General features: G+C 40.1%; 1 protein-coding gene across 9 annotated transcripts in view; it reads right to left on the bottom strand.

Annotated features, from left to right (window-relative positions):
* The window catches only part of NBEA (neurobeachin), a 901,556-nt gene that overhangs the window by 685,315 nt on the left and 195,437 nt on the right, over positions 1–20,804 (bottom strand). For all 9 annotated transcript variants that reach the window (XM_077484128.1, XM_077484132.1, XM_077484134.1 and 6 more), the window contains exons 2-5: positions 14,137–14,368; positions 8,648–8,748; positions 8,318–8,413; positions 3,862–3,983 (exon numbers count right to left, since the gene is read on the bottom strand). In XM_077484128.1, the coding sequence (XP_077340254.1) occupies positions 3,862–3,983; positions 8,318–8,413; positions 8,648–8,748; positions 14,137–14,368 (551 nt within the window). The remainder of the gene's footprint in view (positions 1–3,861; positions 3,984–8,317; positions 8,414–8,647; positions 8,749–14,136; positions 14,369–20,804) is intronic.

The following is a 20,804-nucleotide window of genomic DNA, read 5'->3' as shown; positions in this document are numbered from 1 at the left end:
TGCAGGTGTTAGTGGTAAAGTGATGTTAGTTTTAGCGGCACTTTACAGCTGTTATAGTGGAGCTTTCGGGCACTAGCGGGGTGCTTTTAAACCCCACTAGCTGCTGAATAAAGGGTTAGTAGCATCTGTGTTGTGGTATGTGGGTGCCTAAGTACTTCAGCACACAAGGTGCCCATTTAAGCTGTAAGGTGTGGCGCAAAAAGGTGGGCAGAACGACACCCATCTCCTCTGATTTGGTGTAATTTATTTTCATATTCAGAGCTGGGTTTTAACCACTTGATGAAAGACCATTCAACAGAAACTGCACAAAAATACAAATCATGGTGAGTGACTAAATGAAGCGATAGCACAATGAATGACTAAATGAAGCGATAGCACAATTTACTAGGGATGCACCAATTACCATTCCCTACTGCAACGGTTTTGTTATTACACATTAAATACATTTTTTTCTTCTTTTTTTTAATGAGTTTTTTTTAATGTAAAATATGTAAATATATGTTAAAGGTGAACATTTTTAACAACAAAGCAAGGCAAGGCAAAAAAAAAAGTTTTTATCATAATAATTTTATAAAATAGAAGGGAACAAAAAAAATCAGCAGGCAAATAATTAAATGGAGAAGGAGAATAAGGAGTTAATTAAGGCTGATTAGAATAAATTGCTTTAGACTGACTTCATCTGCAGATTGAAGTACTGTACATTCCTTTGATCTGTAGATGAAAAAACTGAAAGATACAAAGAAACAATGTTTTCTTTTATCTTTCTGTTTCAGCACTGAGCAATGTTGTTGATAAACATTGCCCGGCTTCTTTTTTTTTTGCTTTATTTTCTGACAGCAGCTGCAATTGCCGGACTTCAGTTTTACACTTCAGCTGACAAGGGAACCCCAATGACAGCTGAATGAGTCTGTTGTTAAGGATGCGGCAGCCCCACTCCTCAACCACCAATAATTGCTAGATTTTTTTTTACGGTTCAGCTGTCAGTGGGGGAATCCTGCTGACAGCTGAAAGAACTGAGCCTGAAAGTTATTGAAGCATGTGTACCGCTACTCGTGCAAATGTTTAGTATCGGCACAGATATTGGTATTGGTGCAACTCTATAATTTACAGATACTGTAACATAAATAAAAGGAAGAGGAACATGTTTCGTGACAGGCTTATGGTTAGGGCCAAGAAATAGGAGGTGGCAGAAAATATCACGCCAGCATATTGACTTTGGCGTTAAATGCAAACAGTGACCCAGGTTTTAGAGCTGATCAGAAGATGATGCTTGGACACCGCATTTCATGCTGCATCACTTTACTAGCCTTAAAACTGAACTATCTGTTTTAGGTATCAGAGCATTTGCATGAGAACTTGTGTAAATGCTTGTTATCGGCACCAATACCGGTATCTGTATTGGTGCAACCCTAGTAAAAGTAAAAATGCACTGTTAGCCGTTGTACACACGGTCAGACATTCCGACAGAAAATGTCCGATCGGACCGTGTTGTCGGATAATCCGACCATGTTTGGGCTCCATCGGACTGTTTCCGTCTGAATATCTGACCGACAAAGTTTTAGAGCTGGGCTATAAAATTTTCCGACAACATGATTTGTAGAGAATTCCGATCGGACAAAGTGCCACGCATGCTCAGATCAAATTCCTAGACCAAAGCTATTCACGTTCTGAAAGATCGGATTTTCCGACAACTTTGTCCGACCGTGTGTGTATGCAACACCAGTTGTCGGAATGTCCAACCGTGTGTACAAGGACTTACAGTTGGGCTGTGCCTACACTACAAGAATGAAATGCTCTGTCTAGTGGACTTTGAAGCAGTTTTACTTTCCTGATCCTCTGCATTACTAGACTGATCCCAATAGCCTCTTCTACCCAACCCTCTGGCAGTCTAAGATCCACTGACATTAACAAGAATGATACAGGGCCCATAGCCATGTAATGAACAAGAGGACACTGATGACCAATCCACTGCCAGAGTATGGGGAAGCAAAGAATTGGGTAAATAAAAGTGCTTTTTTGTCCCCTAGACAGAATAGAGCAGTTGGCTTTTCTTTTCCAAAATTTACCTTTAACTACAGGATTGCTTAACCTCTTTAGGCCCCAGTAACTCACACATGCGGCAGCATAAAGCTGGGCTTTAAAGCCAACATGCCGTACAAATGCGTTGCTGGGCAGGCAAAGACCAAGCTGCTGAAAATGGCTCTTGGTCCAGAGAAAACATTGGTAGCCAGAGAATGGGCTTTACACATTGTGACAGCCAAACACAGAGGTCACATGATCGCCACTCTTTCCTGCCCTCCTGGGTGTTAAGAACTTTTAAACAGGCTGGAAGGGGTTAACAGGACTATACTGTAAAATAAAAATTATAATCCCTTCAAAAATATGGTTACTACATGGCTGCACAATTCTTGTCTGTCACTACAAACCAGGACATTTTCTAAGGCCTGTATTTTACAGGCATTTGACGTCTTTTCCCCTGACCCTAAATGCCTTCCATATTAGCCTACGTGCCCATGCCCACATAGCCGTTTAGAGGCAGAGCTGTTTAGGGACAGAAATCTCAACACACAAAAATCAAATTCAGGAGAGGAACCTTTGGGCAGAAAAATGCCTGGCGTGCCTAAACACAAGGTGTGTTTAGCACTTAAGCGTTTATTCATTTCAATGGCCATAATAATGAATGTTCTGGCCAATGAAAAGAAAAAATGCCCAGACCCTTAATGCACCTGAACACGTCTAAGGCCGCGTACACACGCGGGGACTGTTCGCCCAACTTTGTCCGTCAAACAGTTTCGGCAAACAGTCCGCTCAAAATTAGCATGGACGGACATGGCCACACACGACGAACGAACAGTTTGCTGAAACCGCGCGCGATGACGTGAACGGCACGTACGACGGGACGAAAAATACGACGTCCTATACACTGCATTATAACTTTCGGCATGTAAATCCTTTCTGAGCATGCGCGGAACTTAGTTTGACGAACAAGCCTACACACGAGGGGACTGTTCGCTGAAACTTTGTTTCAGCGGACAGTTTTTCGGAATTTCCGAAAAACCTTGTTCAGCGGACTGTTCGCTGAAACTGTCCGCTGAAAGCCCACACACGAGCGGACTGTTTGCCGAAACACTGTTCAGCGGACAAAGTTGGGCGAACAGTCCCCGCGTGTGTACGCGGCCTTAATGCAGCTTTTGGCATATTTTTAATGCTGCTTTTCTCCAGCTAGGAAAAAGGCATTCAGAAGAACATAGTGTGCATGAGGTCTAACAAGTAATGTCCATGCATGGATAAAAAAGTCAGTATTAGGTCATTGCAGAAATAAAATTGGGGTTCGGCAATAGGCTCATAATTACTGTATCCTAGACAAAGGCTAATTAAATGACAGGCCAAGGGAACAGACTTAAGGGTGTAGGGAATAGGATCAACACTTTGGAGATTTAATGAAAAATTGTCTAGCTGTATAATTCAGGAAAAAACAAATGATACATCGCAAGGTAGTACTTGCGCAGAGAATGAGTCATTCAGCTGTTCTGCAAACATTGATTCCCTGAAGCTATGATCATAGGGCTACATGAAAAGCAGAGATGTACTAAAAACGTCACAGCATCCCCATATCAGCTCAGAACAGCGGGCGCAGGAGACATGTTTTCTGTACTAGTACTGATATGATGAGGCATGCAAGGGGTCTGTCTCATTAAACACAAATTCCAACACTTGCAGGTTTGGACCAACCAGAATATACAAAATATTTAAAGGAAAACATGGTTGTAATACTCTCTGTAACTTGTTATATTGTCAAGAAATTGAAAATACTCAAGTAAATGTCAGAAAACCATGCCAAGCGTTAGATGCACTACTTACCAATAGAGGTAAGGTTTATCCTTGTCAACGTTTATATTATTTAATGGATCCATACGAAACCACGTGTTCAGAGTGAAACCATTTTGATAAGGCCACTTGGCAATGGGAGGCAGCGCAATAGCCTGCAAGATACGGGATAAGAAACAAAAAAAATGTTAGATATAACAACAACTTCAATGGTCTTACAATAAGGTGCAGGATATGTATTTATGCTCTAATGTGCACTAGAAATCTTTAGGGAAGACTGATTGTTCTATTGTGGCAAATTTGCCCCGTTACCTGTTGTATCTAAAAGTAGAACATTTATTCCTAAATGACGACATGATGTAGAACTGACCAACTCAAGATACTTTGTAAAATCATTCACCACTGGGCACTTAAACCCCCTTCCTAATTAGACCAATTTTCAACTTTCAGTGCTGTCACATTTTGAATGACAATTACTCAGTCATGCAACACTGTACCCATATGAAATTTTGTCCTTTTTTCACACAATTGAGCTTTCTTTTGCTGGTATTTACTCACCATTTATTTTTTGTGCCATAAATGAAAAAAAGACAGAAAATTTTGTAAACAAAAAAATGCATTTTCTTCATCCCCGTTATAAAATTGTGCAAATTAGTAATTTTTTCTTCATAAATTTTGGCCAAAATTTATACTGCTACATATCTTTGGTAAAAATAACCCAAATCAACCAGATTGCATGGTGTACACCTAGTGTATACCTCTACACACCTAAAGTGAACACGCAGATGTCAATGGAGTTATTTTTCTGCAACAGAAATGGTATATTGGTTCATGGGGAGCTGGCATTTAGAAAATATTTTTTTTTTTATAAAAAAGTGAACTTAGGCTAATTATACATTATACAATTTTCTTGTACAATTTTCCTTTAGATTTACCAAAACCATATAATATGAGGTCAAACGTAAAACACTTTCAATTTGTATGCAATCAGGCAAGCCCTTGTACTACATAGTGTAAGGTAAATTTAAAGGAAATTGGTAGAAGGTTGGTTGGCAACAAGATGTGCTGCATTTCATCAGACATGTTTACTATTCAAGAACTCTTCTAAATATCATTAATATTCAAAAAGGACAGATAAATATGCATAAGTTTAGACAACCTAAATTTTCTTCTGCAAGCACTATTTACTAAAGCAATAAAAGCTAGGCATGCACAGTATCTCACAAGTGAATACACCCCTCACATTTTTGTAAATATTTTATTATATCATATGACAACACTGAAGAAATAAAACCTTTGCTACAATGTAAAGTAGTGAGTGTACAGCTTGTATAACAGTGTAAATTTGCTGTCCACTCAAAATAACTCAACAAACAGCCATTAATGTCTAAACCGCTGGCAACAAAAGTGAGTACAACCCTAAGTGAAAAAGTCCAAATTGGGCCTAAAGTTTCAATATTTTGTGTGGCCACCATTATTTCCCAGCACTGCCTTAACCCTCTTGGGCATGGAGTTCAGCAGAGCTTCACAGGTTGCCACGGGAGTCCTCTTCCACTCCTCCATGACAACATCATGGAGCTGGTGGATGTTAGAGACCTTGCACTCCTCCTGCCGTTTGAGGATGCCCCACAGATGCTCAATAGGGTTTAGGTCGGCAGACATGCTTGGCCAGTTCATCACCTTCTTTAGAAAGGTAGTGGTCGCCTTGGAGGTGTGTTTGGGGTCGTTATGTTGGAATACTGCCCTGCGGCCCAGTCTCTGAAGGGAGGGGGTCATGCTCTGCTTCAGTATGTCACAGTACATGTTGGCATACATGGTTTCCTCAAACTATAACTCCCCAGTTCCAGCAGCACTCATGCAGCCCCAGACCACAACACTTCCACCACCATGCTTAACTGTAGGCAAGACACACTTGTCTTTGTATTTCTCACCTGGTTGACACACACACGCTTGACACCATCTGAATCAAATACGTTTATTTTGGTCTCATCAGAAAACAGGACATGGTTCCAGTAATCCATGTTTTTAGTCTGCTTGTCTTCAGCAAACTGTTTGCAGGGCTTTCTTGTACATCTTTAGAAGTGGCTTCCTTCTGGGATGACAGCCATGCCAATTTGATGCAGTGTGTTGCGTATGATCTGAGCACTCACAGGCTGAACCCCCACCCCTTCAACCACTGCAGCAATGCTGGCAGCAGTCATACGTATTTCCCAAAGACAACCTCTGGATAGGATGCAGAGTACGTGCACTCAACTTCTTTGGCTGACCATGGCAAGGCCTGTTCTGAGTGGAACTTGTCCTGTTAAACCACTGTATGGTCTTGGCCACCATGCTGCAGCTCAGTTTCAGGGTCTTGACAATCTTCTTATAGCCTAGGCCATCTTTATGCAGAGCAACAATTCTTTTTTCAAATCCTCAGAGAGCTCTTTTCCATGAGGTGCCATGTTAAACTTCCGGTGACCATTAACAGAGAGAGTGATAACACCAAATTTAACACACCTGCTCCCCATTCACATCTGACACCTTGTAACACTAACGAGTCACACGACACCTGGGAGGGAAAATGACTAATTGGGCCCAATTTGCACATTTTCACTTGGGGGTGTACTCACTTTTGTTGCCAGCGGTTTAGACATTAATGGCTGTGTGTTGAGTTATTTTGAGGGGACAGCAAATTTACACTGTTATACAAGTTGTACACTCACTACTTTACATTGTAGCAAAGTGTCATTTCTTCAGTGTTGTCACATGAAAAGATATAATAAGATATTTACAAAAATGTGAGAGGTGTACTCACTTTTGTGAGATACTGTGGCTTTGCAGAGCCTGATGAGCAACAGGAGAAGCCCAGAGACCCCGAGTTTCCCATCATGCAAAATGTGTCTTGCCTGAGAATTCATCCGAGTTGCCTAATCTCAAAACCCCTACTGGTCCGTCAACATTAGGGCCAACCTCTAAGACAAACAGAGCTTCAGAAGGTAAGAGAGCATAGGTCAGCTCCCAACTTTCAAAAGTCAAGATTTGCACCCCGAGATTTGGGGCTCCCATTGACCTCTGTTAAGGCAAACACAAGCATCTGAATAGCTATGTATTTTGATGCAGGAAGTAGTTGCCATAAGTGACCGGTGATCAAAGGACCAGAAGTAGGTTTGTTTTGGGGGTTTTTTTTTTTCTTTTTTTTGCAATATGCATGCAGACAAGATCTGCTGAAAATAAATTTGATCAAAGATTGTTAATGTTTAAAAAAAAATGTTAATTATATATGTACATGAGGTCGGCCATGTCTTTTCATTGTATAAGAAGTCCCCTTCATTACAGATAAGGTCTACCTGATTAAAAATAAACGCAAGTCTTTCTGAATGAAAAAGGATTCTGTAGTCTCTAATAATTCAGAAACACCCACAGCCATCGTTGCCTAGGCTGTAAATAAAACATTGGGGATCAAAGAAGCATTTCTTATTTATAGCATGAATAACATGTTTGTTATTTTTATGAACTTTAATCAGAAAAGTTTTGCTAGATCACTTCATGCTGGCCCCTTTTGCAAAATAAGTACCTATAGTGTTTAAAATCCAGTAAAACATTTAAAACATTGTCTCACCCTGCTCTGCACATGCTCAGTTGCTCTTTATTTTTTTTGGCACTGTGCCAAAAATGTTGAGGCCGATTGTTGCCTAAATATTTACTGCCACCCAAGGGATCTGGGCTTCAGCAAAATGGCAGTCAAGAAGTAACAGGAGCAGTGAAAGAGGCAATTTACAGCACACACTAATTTTGGTAGCATAATTTTTCATGTGGAATGTATGTCCCTTGCTAAAGAACATTTTTTTTTTTTATATGGGTAAACTTCCACTTAGTTGGTATTGTGTCGGTTCATTGCTGCATCTGTCTCCCACGGACTGAGAACCAAGCGATCAAACACCACTTACCGCTTAGTTCTTAGGGCTCCATAAGTCAAGCCGTGACTGTCAATCACCGCTGCCTGCTCCTCCCCCCCCCCCCCCCCGTTTTTTTAATTCATGAAAGTGTCCCTTTTCCCAAAAAGTTGCGTTTAAAACACTGCTGCACAAATACAGTGTGACATAAAATATTGCAACAATCGCCATTTTATTCTCTAGATTCTCTGCTAAAAAATATATTATATACATATATATATATATATATAATGTTTGGGGGCTCTAAGTAATTTTCTAGCAAAAAAAAAAACGGATTTTAATTTGTAAACACCAAATGTCAGAAATAGGCTTAGTCATGAAAGAGTTAAGCACAGTTTACAGCCTTGCCCAACTATGGTACCCCTCCCTCTCATGTTACGGAGAAGGGGCATGGCCGCTTCTCTATAGAGTACAATGAGAGTTGTCAGTTTAGGGTAGGTAGGGTGTTACTGGCAGGAAATTCCTATTGTTTTTAGGGTTAGATACACTTTACATGCAAGCCCTTTAACCTCTTAGTAACACAGGCCCAATATCGCAACCCAGTAGACACTTACTGCAGCACTCCGTCCTGGGAAATTGAAGAAGGTGTCGGGTCCATGTCTCTGTGGCATCTGATTGAGGACTGATAACAATTTAACCGCATGCCTCGGCTGTCAAAAAGAGAAAGAAGAGCAAATGTGAAGTTATACCAGTTCTGACACGTGTTTATAAACAGCGATGGATTGCTGAATACTTAATTGAATATCAGCTATTGAGGCTTCTTTAAAGAAATGTTCCATTAGCATGAGGAAGACGTTTAATTTTAAATGCCTCCAGAGACAAATGATAGTAAACGAAAGCTCTAATGCACTGGCAAAGATTGCTGGTCTCCGACCACAGCTTACCCAGATTCCATTTTCTCCCCGCAGCATGCTGAACAGAAGCTTCAGCTCCTTGACGGTGATACTGTAGCTGGCCAGCACTCCCAACATGTCCACCAGAAGATCTTAAAAGGAGATAATAAAAAAACATTAACTCAACCTCTGCCTGCCAACTCATAACCCCACTCCTACCCCTGTGGGGTGTCCTGCTGACACTTTCACATAATTCCAACATATCGAAATCATCTTTCATTTTCCCTTTATTCTGCCTCAGTCTCAGATTTTACAGTCAAGTTCCCCAGTACATTCTCACAAAGCCTCACTGGGAGATCAAAGGGTCAGAAAGACATTCAGAGGCAGTAATATCCCAGAAGACAACAGACTAAGATCAAATGCAATTTGACATATTCCTTTCCAAAACATAAAAAATATTACACATAGTATATTAAAGCAGATTTTCTTCAATTCGATCAACCTGGAGCTCGGACAGAATAGCAGAATATTCAGCTTTGCAGAATCTATTCTATAGTTGCCTCTTGAATACGTTTAGCTTAAGGACCAGTTCACACAATTTCTGCATTACGGATGCATTTCTGCATGCACGTTTTGATGAGTTTTGGTGCATTTTATCATGCTTTCCAGAGCGTTTTTTCCCCCTTAATTGAGGACATGTGCATTCCACATTCCATACAGAAAAAATACAACATGTTCTACTTTTGTCGACTGCACTGGAACGTACTGCGCTGGTGTTAACTAGGGCCATTGAAATCCATGTTAAATACTGTCCATACGCATTTGATGAAGAATAAAATGCACTGGACTACATCTGGTGTGAACCAGGCCTTAAAGCCAAGCTCCTGCTAAAACTTTTTTTTCCCTCTATAGTGTGTATAAGAGTGAGAACTTATAAGTTTATATTGCTGTCTTTGTACTCTGGGGAATTTTTTTTTGCACTTCCCGTCTCTGTGACACTCATACAAGAATAAGGTGTTCAGGGGGCGTCAATGGAACAAGAAAGCACAGACAGGTTCTAGCTCTTCCTCACTCCACTAAAAATTGTATTTATGTCTGTTGGAGAGATGTAAAGCCACCAGTGGTGTACTTAGAAGTGGGTGCCTGCAAGACCCCAATTTTTTTTATTTCTGTGACTGTAAACAACACTATACGGCTGATTTACTAGAGCTGGAGAATGCAAAATCTTGCTCACTTCTGCATAGAAACCAATCGGCTTCCAGGTTTTATTGCCAACATTTAATTGAACAAGCTGAGGTTAGAAGGTGATTGGCTACCCTGCACATCTGCACCAGATTCTGAATGCACCTGCATTAGTAAATCTACCCCTATGTCTCTTGGTTGCTAACCAATACTAGGCAGTGGCAGCTTTCTTATGTCCCAATTACTGACAGCAATCACAGCACACGATCATGTTTCTCACTTTGCAGATGTCTAACTTGTCCTCCGAGTCTGTACAGAGCCCTATGTGTATGTGATATGACTATATAATCAAATCAGTTGAATATTGTTTTCATTATCACAAAACCCTGGTCACATTTCACCAGGTAAGACCAGATGAACACAATCAATACCATTTAGCAAGTATATTTCTAGTCTGTGGTGCAGAGATGGTATTATGTAGGTCTTGCAGCAAGTAAATGCCCCTCAAGGGCTGTAACACTGTGGGGTAAATAAGTACTTTTAGGAATATAGAGCAAAGAGGATTGACAGACACAGGTAGACAGATCCATAGGTTATAGCGGTGTCTTGTTGTGCAAGTTCCTGAGTCTTAATTATTGTGCAAGTTTACATATTTAGTGTAGGAGTGCCTGGGCTGCAATAATTCTACCAAGTATCTATTCAGTGCTAACCTTTAGAGGACATTTTATTTTACAGATGGCTTAAAAAAAATGCATATTCATATGCAGAAGATTTCAGAATGGTCTCTGGTCATCTATTATAAGCATGTGAACAGCAAGCTGCTTTCATTACCTCCAGCAAGAACCATTATTAATCGAACAAATTATGCAACGGGACAGCAATAGCAGATCAAAGGTCACAAATCTTAATTTATGACTAGTACTCAACTACAATAATGGTGGATAAAATTCATCATGCCATGACCCCAATTATTTAATCAATTTGCTAATTTAGAACAATTAGTTCTTCTTTGCACAGTGTGGTCTCAATCGGTGGTGCTCAAATCCAGTTCTCTAAGGCTGCCAACAGTGCATGTTTTTAATTTTCTAAAATTATTTCAAAAAGGTGAAATAATTGAAGAGCAATTCCAGGCAACAAAAGAAACCAGTCAACAAGCTACTAATTTAATTCAGACATTACATTTCTCTAGGCTTGCTGTATCAGTAACCACATTTAAAATATCCAAGTTTAAATCTGATTGGTGAATGTGAGAAAATGTCTTACTGGTGACATTTTTAGGATATTAAAGTGGACCTTAAATCAAAAAGTGAAGAGTTTCAATGTTACATGGGACATTAAGAAATGTTAACTCCCTACCCTGAAAATTGTACCTTTTATCTGGAATGTCTAAAAACTAGCATTGCACATCTTGTGCCTATAGGTTCCCTCATGCCTTGAGCCTCATAGCTGTAATCTGCTTGTATAGCTGCAGATCATCTAAGACAGGGTTTCTCAACCATGGTTTCATGGAACCCTAGGGTTCGACCAGAGGTTGCTAGGGGTTCCTGGAGCAATGAGCAATTTCTTCCCTTCAGATAAGTTTCACACTGACACCATTATTTTTTTAGCCATCTGTGAGGGGGTCATTCATCCCACTGCACAGAAGTGTAAGGAGCATTCTTCCCACTGACCATCATACTAATGCATCATGAGTTGTAGATTTATTCATTTAGCAGCGGTTCCCTGAACTCAGAAAATAATTTCATTCCTACGTGTTGAAAAGGTTGAGTAAAGGCAAATACACAGTCAGAAATTCAGACGAAAAATACCGCTTTGGAAGAGATTGTACGATAATCTAATCATTAGTACACTTTTGAGAGCTGATCACGATAGTTCATTCAAAATTATCCGAAAGGACAAAGGCCAAAATATTTCTCGTATGATACCAGATTGTACGACTTTAATTTACACATTACAGTATTCGTCCGAAAAAAGATCGGAAAAGCAAGACCTCACATGGTTAGAAAATAAGTGTTACAATACATTACATCACTTATGAAGTTGTATTCTGTCATACAAGAATTTTGTTAAGTTTAGTAATCTCTTTATTTTTAACATGAGACTAGCATGCAAAAAAAATAAAAAATGGACGTTTATTTGTCCAATATTCTCATCATATGTACGAGGCTTTAGGGTGATCTAAGGCATTGCTGCCTCTTACTGCTAGTTTCAGGAGATTTGGTGAAGTCACTGCCATGCTGCTCACTGTTCTTGCTGCAGAGAAAACTGTTCTTTAGACCCTATCAGTTATCAGACCATCAGTAAATCAGTAGGTGGCCAAGATAAAGAAATCAAAGTCATGCTCCTCTATCAGAGCGTTGGCCTCCACACAGAGACAGTTCAAAATAAGGCAAAGTCAGTCTGTGTTAAGGAAAATATCATCTGTAGGGATCCGACTAGTCTTGTCTTCTACTTGCATTTTTGTTTGGCACAAGAGCCAGTACTGCACTCTGTGGTAATGCATGTTATGTGTGTTGGCACGATGCAGTGAAAATTATAAAATGGCACACCAATGCACTTTTCTTTCTAAAACCACTTGTGTTGCAGTGCAATCACACTTTTGTGCAATTTGTTGCGTGAGGCAGCCCATTGGAATGCAATGGTTGCCTCACTGCAACTCACATGAGCAAGCTGTAAATTGCATGTGCTAATGCAGTGCAACAATGTGAAAGGTTCTTTAGGGGACTCTTGATGAACTAGTGCACTACAGCATAATGTTAGCCGCAGTCTGCCTTTAATATTGCTCTCTTTATTTTTAAGGCAACTTTATTGTTTACAGAGAAACAGAAATGGTACAAACTCAAACAATGCTCATTCAGAAATAACGAGCAACATATGTTCAAAACATCCATTCAATTCTTTACACTTGTTACTAATGTATGCAGATGTGCTCCTAGGTGGTAGTGTGGATATCATGCCTTGTTGCCAGCCCTTGAGTGACAAAGGTGAGGACTATTGTGAAGAGTTTCTGTAAAAGGCAAGACACAAAAGATGACAAATGCACTAAAAACCAGGAATCATAGGCTAATATTTCTGCCAATCTGACTGATGCCGATCAAGAAAGGTCTACAATCTATATATATATGCGTCATTCAATTTTAAAGATGTCCAAATAAATTCTTGCTGCCCATGTTCGATCAATGAGAAAACAAATCAGTCGGGCATGCAAAATCCATGAAAGTCCTATGAAAATTTTATGTGATTGTGAGCATAAGTAAAACATGGTTCCTAAGACATGCATGCTCAACCTTCCAGTCAGCCACATGTAAAATCTACGACAATCAAAAAATGTTTCATAGAGAATTGCATCTCTAGAGCAGCCTTTTTTCAACCAGGGTGTCCAGGCACCCTGGGGGTGATTTGAGATTTCTTTCAGGGGTGCCTTGGCAAAATGCCTAAAAATTGTATACAAGATGGTGTGTGGATGAAGACTGCCTTTTTAGTTACACTAAACCACAGGTTTTCATTCTGCACCATTACAACCTACTAGCTGCCAGCTTCCTAATAAACCATTGGCAGCATCAGTTGATAAGGAGGATGTCAGGCTCCTGCATCCTTGTTTCAGAGTTGGGGGTCACACTAGCTGAGTGATGGAGAAAAACTGAGGGAGAAGAGAAACATTGGTATACTAGTCAGTATCAGTTTGGAAAAGTATATTTGATTTGGAAGAATAAATCACCTCTAATGTTTGGTGTCCTACTTGGACTTGTGGATGGTGCTGCATTATGTAAAACTATTAAAATAGCCTTTACATTTTAGAACAGGGTCCCTTGAGACCGTCCATAATTTTTAAAGGGTGCCTTGACTGAAAAAAAAGATTCAGAAACACTGCTCTAGAATGTCTAAACCAGCCTTTCTCAACAACCTCAACACACAAGATCCCTTGAAATAACGTTTCAGTCTTGAGGAACATATGCTAAAAATGACTATGTCTACAACTCAAGACACATTAGTGCAATAGTCAGTGGGAAGACTGCTCCTTAAACTTATGGTCATTGGAATGAATTTCCCTTTTACAGATAGCTAAAAAGATAAATGGTGTCAGTGGGAACTTATCTAAGAGGCAGAAATTGTTCATTATTCATGGAACCCCTAGCAGCCTAGAAACCCCAATCTAAACCATTCCAAATGAGTTGGTTCCTGCATTGGGATTTGAGAAGGCAATTCAGAAACTAGACAGGACTTATTATAACGGTTGTATTTTTTTTCTATGAAAAACATTCTCAAAATGAGCAATGTCTGATTAGTGAAGCTTTTAAAAAAGAAGTCTGAAAACGTCTTTAGACAAATGAAAAAACAGCACATTTTTATGTAGATACCTGCAATCATGTCATCCACAGAACTCATTTTTAGCAGCACTTGCTCAATGAGGCCGACCTCAGTGCTGGTCTGTAAGTTACGAACACTCTTCCGCAGAATGGCTGTGAACATGCTCCAGATCTCGGCCTGGCACGTCACATCACAGTGCTCCAACAGCTCCGACATGCAGGTAATGCCCTCTGCATCTTGAATAATAAAATTCATCTCCAGATCAAACTCGCCACCGACCAGCTGCAAAAAGAAACAAAACATGGAATATATTAACATCCACTGTGCTCACAGAACATAAAAGTAGGGCATAAAAGACCATCTCTAATGTGAAAAAATATACACTAGTTGCATTCAAGGGAAAATATGTAAATTCATTTTATTAGTTAACAAGATATGAAAGAAACAGACCAAAAAGTTAGAGAAGTAATTGAACATTTATTTCAAATCAATGACAAATGTTAATCCAATTTGTGAAATCTGAAGCTCTAACTCATGAGATTATTTGTCAATGGAAAATGGCCACACTATACATATCTGCCCCAAATACAAAAGCTACATTGGCTTGAATATCTATTTTGTACATAAAATGTCTACCAGTTGATGGATACAGAAGATAACAGTGCAAATCATCTAAAACGCTCAATTTGGGTTTTGGCACAGAACAAATTATGCGTTAGTGGCAAAATCTTTTTCTGGCTTTGCTCTCTGCAACAAAGAGTTTCTCTAGCATGGCCGCATTAGGATATTCACAATGCTTGATTTGTAATAAAACTGCAAAATTCCTAAAGGACTAAAAAAGACTGCGCACAATGGCAAGGTTTTACCAGGACAAAAGAAGCAGTCAGTGTGTTCCTGTGTGATGACAGAAGCCAGTGAGGGATAAACTCACCAGCGTCACAAAAAAAACCACAAAAAAAACGAAAACCAGGAGCCACACCAGGCTGTTAAGGCATCTATTCAGGTTTATGTAAATTACACGCAGAGAACCAGCAATTAAATTTCAAGTATCAACAATGATAAAAGTCTATATGTACATATTTTTTTGAATACAAAAAAAAATAAAAAAAATCTACAATATTGATTAAAAAAAATGTAAGTATTTAATACAGTATATCTAAAACAGGGGTGCTCAACCTGTGGCTCTCCAGCTGTTGCGGAACTACAAGTCCCATGAGGCATAGCAAGACTCCGACAGCCACAAGCATGACACCCAGAGGCAGAGGCATGATGGGACTTGTAGTTTTGCAACAGCTGGAGAGCCACAGGTTGAGCACCCCTGATCTAAAATGGTTAATATACATATATCGATAAAATCATATAGTCCAAATTTTGCAACATGTTCATATCATAAAAAGAGCTAGACCGTTTCTTCTGTCATTATACCCAGCCAACGAGCAGGGCCCTCCTGTACCTTTATTTTTCAAATAACAATTTATTTAGTTTTCGTGGTCGCATAACAAAAGTAATAGTACAGGCATAAAGCAATGGTAACATGGCTTCCAAAACACAGGAGGCCCACTCCTGTACCTTTTTGTATTGAACTGTACTGTAATTGTGTTGTCCCCCCCCCATACATTATAAAGTGCTGATTGAACTTGTCTGAGCACATACAGCACCGGGATATTCTCCACGTGTTTCAATAAACTGGTTCACTGCCTCATGAGAAAGTGGGCAAAGGTAGTATTCATGTGACATGGATAATAGGCCTATCAAAAAGCAAAATTCCTTGAACTTAGCAAAGCACCATGAAGCATCTTAGAGCACCATAACAGATAGGGGGAGCCAAAGAGGATACAAACTAGTAGACTCAAAAACCTGTTGGTCTATCTACCAAACCTTGTAAGGAGGAAGTTGCTCTCAAAAAACATGATGATGTTGTGTTGGACACCTTTCCAAATGGTGTCTCAGTGGTCTTACAATGGGTAAAGGCTGTAAAGTTCCTTCAAAATTTCAAATCTTTCATCTGTACCTCCACTGGGTCAAACAAATGAGCCACTTGTCTTGCACAGATTCTTCATTGCAGGTTGTAGTAGCCAGAACCTGATTTCAAGTCTCAATGATAATAAATGTGTATATACTGTGTATATACACAGTTGTGCTCATAAGTTTACAAACCCTGGCAGAATATATGATTTCTTTGCCATTGTTCAGAGAATATGAATGATAAACACAAACACCATGTATTATCAATCAACTTGGTTTACTCTTTTTTAATCATAATGACAACAGAAACTAGCCAAATGACCCTGATCAAAAGTTTACATACCGCAGTTCGAAATACCGTGCATTGCCCCCTTTATGTTTTCAGAGTCCTATATTTCACCTGAAGTTATTTGTGGGTTTTTCCTGGCAATTTTCCTGGCAGTTGTGGCTAAAAGTTTAGTTGGTCTACCTGACCGTGGTTTGGTTTAACAGAACCCCTTTCCACTTCTTGATTAGAGTTTGAACACTGCTTATTGGCATTCTCGATTCCTTGGATATCTTTTTATATCCCTTTCCTGTTTTATACAGTTCAACTACCTTTTCCCGCAGAGCCTTTGACAATTATTTTGCTTTCCCCATGACTCAGAATCAAGAAATGTCAGTGCAGCACTGGATGACAGATGCAAGGGTCTGCCAGATACGCAATGACCTTTTATACACATATACCAATTCCAAGCAAACAGATCACAGGTGAGGATGGTTACCTTTAATAGCCAAAACACCAATGTGTCAACTTGTGTGCATGTTATCAGGCCAAAATCACCAGGGTATGTAAACTTTTGATCAGGGTCATTCGGGTAGTTTGTTGTGATTATGATTTAAAAAGAGTAAACATAGTTGATTGATAATAAATGGTAATGAATGATAATAATAAACACCAACCATGAATGAAAGAAAAGTTTTTGTGTTATCATTCATAGTCTCTGAAAAATGGACAAGAAATCATAAATTCTGCCAGGGTATGTAAACTTATGAGCACAACTGTGTGTGTGTGTATACACACTTACATGTCAGATCACATTCTGACTTTCAGATTTCCATTTTAATTTTCCAGGACTGGTTTTAATCCAACTGGAGACCCGGGAGCACCACAGTTTTTAGTACCAACATTTTGCAGCCAAAACGTGTAAGGTCCATAGTTCTATGGGGTACATAGAAGAGAATTACTTCTGATCCCAGAATAACAGATTGCATTGTAGAATGTTAAAAACCAAAAGGATTTGGTAAATTCTTCTAAAAAGAATACGACATAAAAGCACCAAACAGTCCTTTGGAAACTAAAAGCAATGACCTATGACTGGTGTAAATAGGCCAGTGCCTTCATAATTAAATATGTCCATCCATTCCATCTCCATCCCATCAATCTTTACCTTGTAGAAAAAATAATACTCAACAATAATAATTAATCTCTGGTAAGACTGTACAATAATCCAGTGTCTTTCAGAGAACCGTCACAACTGTCATTAATATTCTAACCTGTGAGTGAAAATATTTTCTGTGTGGCTACCAGGACAGGACATAAGAGAAGAATGAGCCAGGAAGGTACAGACACCAATTAAACCAGAGAAATTCTACAAGGTCTTCACAATATTAAAATGTTTTTTAAATGTTGTAACTGCCCCTACTGTAGAGATTTACCCCATAGTTCCCATTGAGAACTGGGTCTTCCACCAAGAGAGGTGGACAGAGGTACATATAGGATCCTGAAAGAGGTAACCCTTTGTTACTCTATCCAAAAAGCTGTTTATGCTGAAGCTCTTGAATGGTACTGATGTTTGAGCTTCTGTTTTTTTGAGTGTAATTTCAGGTTTTCGTTTTGCATGTATTTGCATGCACAAAACCTTCCTATTGAAAATGAATTCATATTTATGCTCATATGTGCATAGTTGTGCACATATACATGTCAGGGCTGGGCTCAGCCCTTCCTTCACGAGCTGGCCGCTCACAGCTGTCTAATTGCCAGCTCCCATCTTTCTCCAGTGTTACTCAGCTGTTGATGATATCCTGCTCGTCAGTCCTGCCTACTTAAGCCACCCAGACCAGAGGAGCTCTGCCTTTGCCTTGGTCAACATCACAAGAAACATCTCCTGCGTTCCTGTTTAAAGACTTGCTTTGCTGACATCCCTTCTGGCTTCAGATCCTGCTTGCTGTTTCTCTTCATTGATCCCCGACTTCTGACTTGGCTGACTATCTGTTCTGGTTACCAAACTTTGGCTGTTGGTATGTTTTGACTACATTTGTTCTTTTTACTTTTATCATTAAACAAGTGTGATTTAACTATACTTCTGTCTCGGTCTGATTTCATAGTTACTGACAATACACAGTATGCATATTTGCATGCACCGCTGCAAAATACTGACCGGGAACACAGATTGTTCCTTTTATTTTATTTTTTTATTTTTTACTTAAAGCAAAAATAGAACTTCTGCTTTAAGTGCGGGTGACCCCCTGACATGCCACATTTGACATGTTATTTTTTTTTGGGGGGGGGGGGAGCCCTCTTTTTAGAGAGTTTCAGCTCCCACTTCCTCCCAGAGCACCAGAAGTTCACCTCTCCCCCCTCACCCTCGACAATCACCTGGGACACATCACAGGTCCCAGATGATTGCTCGGTCAGTCACAGCATGCAGCGCAGCTCGCGCATGCCCTGCTGTGAAGCCACAGCCGGGCGCCCACAGTGACAATGCCGGCGCCGCAGAGAGGAGAGGAAGATGAGCAGGGCTTCGTTCCCCCCCCCCCCCCCCCATCGCTGGACCCTGGACAGGTAAGTGTTTGATTATTAAAAGTCAGCAACTGCAGTATTTGTAGCTGCTGACTTTTATTTTAATTTTTTTGTCGGAACAACGCTTTAAGAATATGCAGTAGTTCTTTACTCGTCTGTGAGCTGCATTTTAGATCAGTTAAAAAAAAAAAAAAAAACACAACACTGTACTGAGCTTTTTTAAGCTGCAGTGTGCAAGAGACCTTGAAGTAGAACTGAATGCAAAACTTTTTTTCTTTCCTTTTATTTTTTATTTTTTGCACAGAGCAAATAGAGATTAGAACTTGTTAGGATTTCAGTGCTATAGGAGCCACCGTTAGGAAGATTCCCCCTCTCTATTTGTCTAGTTTACCATTATCAATGAAAATTGAAGTAAGAAAAATCACAAATATTGGGTTGTCCACAGAACAGGAATATAGGGGAAATCTTCCAAAGGATACACTAATTCTGGTGACACCTCAGGATCCTCTCACTTCCAGTTTTGGCTATGGGACAGGATGTAAAGAGAAATCTTCACAATAGGATGCAGATGGCAAAAAAAAAACTAACAAGGTTATAACTCTCCCTTAGGCCCCATACACACGATTAGATTTTATGTAGATTTTTGTCTTAAGATTTACCAAAACCATATAATATGAGGTCAAATCTTAAGAGTTTCAATTTGTATGCAATCAGACAGGCCCTTGCACTGCATGGTTTTGGTAAATCTGAAGACGAGAATCTTATAGTGTGTATGGGGCTTAATTCTATCCAAAATAAATAAAAAGATCAATCTGCCTTTAATTCTACTTTAAAGGATAAGTTCACTTTAAAAAAATAAATTTATTTTTCTTAGGAGGCTGCAGAGAATTGCACCCATGATCAGCAGATGACCAGTACTGCAGGAAGGGTAACAGACTACGAGGGTGTGTATTAGCACCCTCACAGTTCATTGAAAACTACAAGCCATCTGCTGCGGTGGAAGAAAGAACTTGTAGTTCATTCATTCAAAGATCCTGTATGTGTGAATAAATGATGCAGATATATGGGTAGAGTCCCACACACCTGCACGTTTTTTAAATTGTGACAGCTGTCAAAGGGAGGAGTTGTGGGAGAGGTGTAAACGAAATAACGTAACATTTTATGAAAGATGAACAAAGCCTTTAAGACGTCAAACAGTAGAAAACCCAGTAGTACCTGTGCTGATACCACAGATACCTTGGGCTTCTCTATGCAACACAGGTAGACCATGGCTGGTGGGCGGGGCCTGCACATAATCTACATAAGTCATCACACCACCCTGCCTTAGTACTGCTCTCGAGAGCCCTTATACACGCAGGAGGCTGGCTCTTTAGAGGAGTTATGCGATTATAAATTGCCTTGACAGGTGAATGTCAGCCTGGAGGGGTCATATAGGGCAGGCTGCAATTACATGCAGGCCATCTAAGTCAACGCTCACATGTGATGCTGGGTCCCCACGATTGAAAGAACCTGGAATCCAAGGACAGGGACAGTAAAGCTTGCCAATAGATTACTTGGTTTCCAGGCCAGCGGGCTGAACAAATAAAACCAACAGATTCTTTCATCCAGACAAGCAAGGTGGGTAGAGGAAACCTCTCAGCTGGGAGAATACACTGATCAAGAAAAGTTTTCCAAGAAGCTAGTTTAACAGTTTAACCACTTGCCAACCGATGCATGCTGATATACGTCGGCAGAATGGCAGCGTTGGGCAAATAGGCGTACCTGCATGTCCCCTTTAACCGGCAGAGCTAGTGCACGCCCCCACTGCGTACAGGGTGACCATGCCCGTGGGACTGGCGGACTCGATGTCCGCTGGTCTCCCGGCAATTGTGCAACGGAGCCTCAGAACGGGGAAGTACCTATGTAAACAAGGCATTTCCCTGTTCTGTCTTGTGACATGACAGATCACTGCTCCCTGTCATCGGGAGCGGT

The sequence above is a fragment of the Lithobates pipiens genome, unplaced genomic scaffold (genome assembly GCF_037356315.1).
Source record: "Lithobates pipiens isolate NorthernLeopardFrog02 unplaced genomic scaffold, aLitPip1_a1.2 Scaffold_16, whole genome shotgun sequence".
In the NCBI taxonomy this organism is placed as follows: domain Eukaryota; kingdom Metazoa; phylum Chordata; class Amphibia; order Anura; family Ranidae; genus Lithobates; species Lithobates pipiens.
This window is presented reverse-complemented; position numbering and strand designations above follow the sequence as displayed.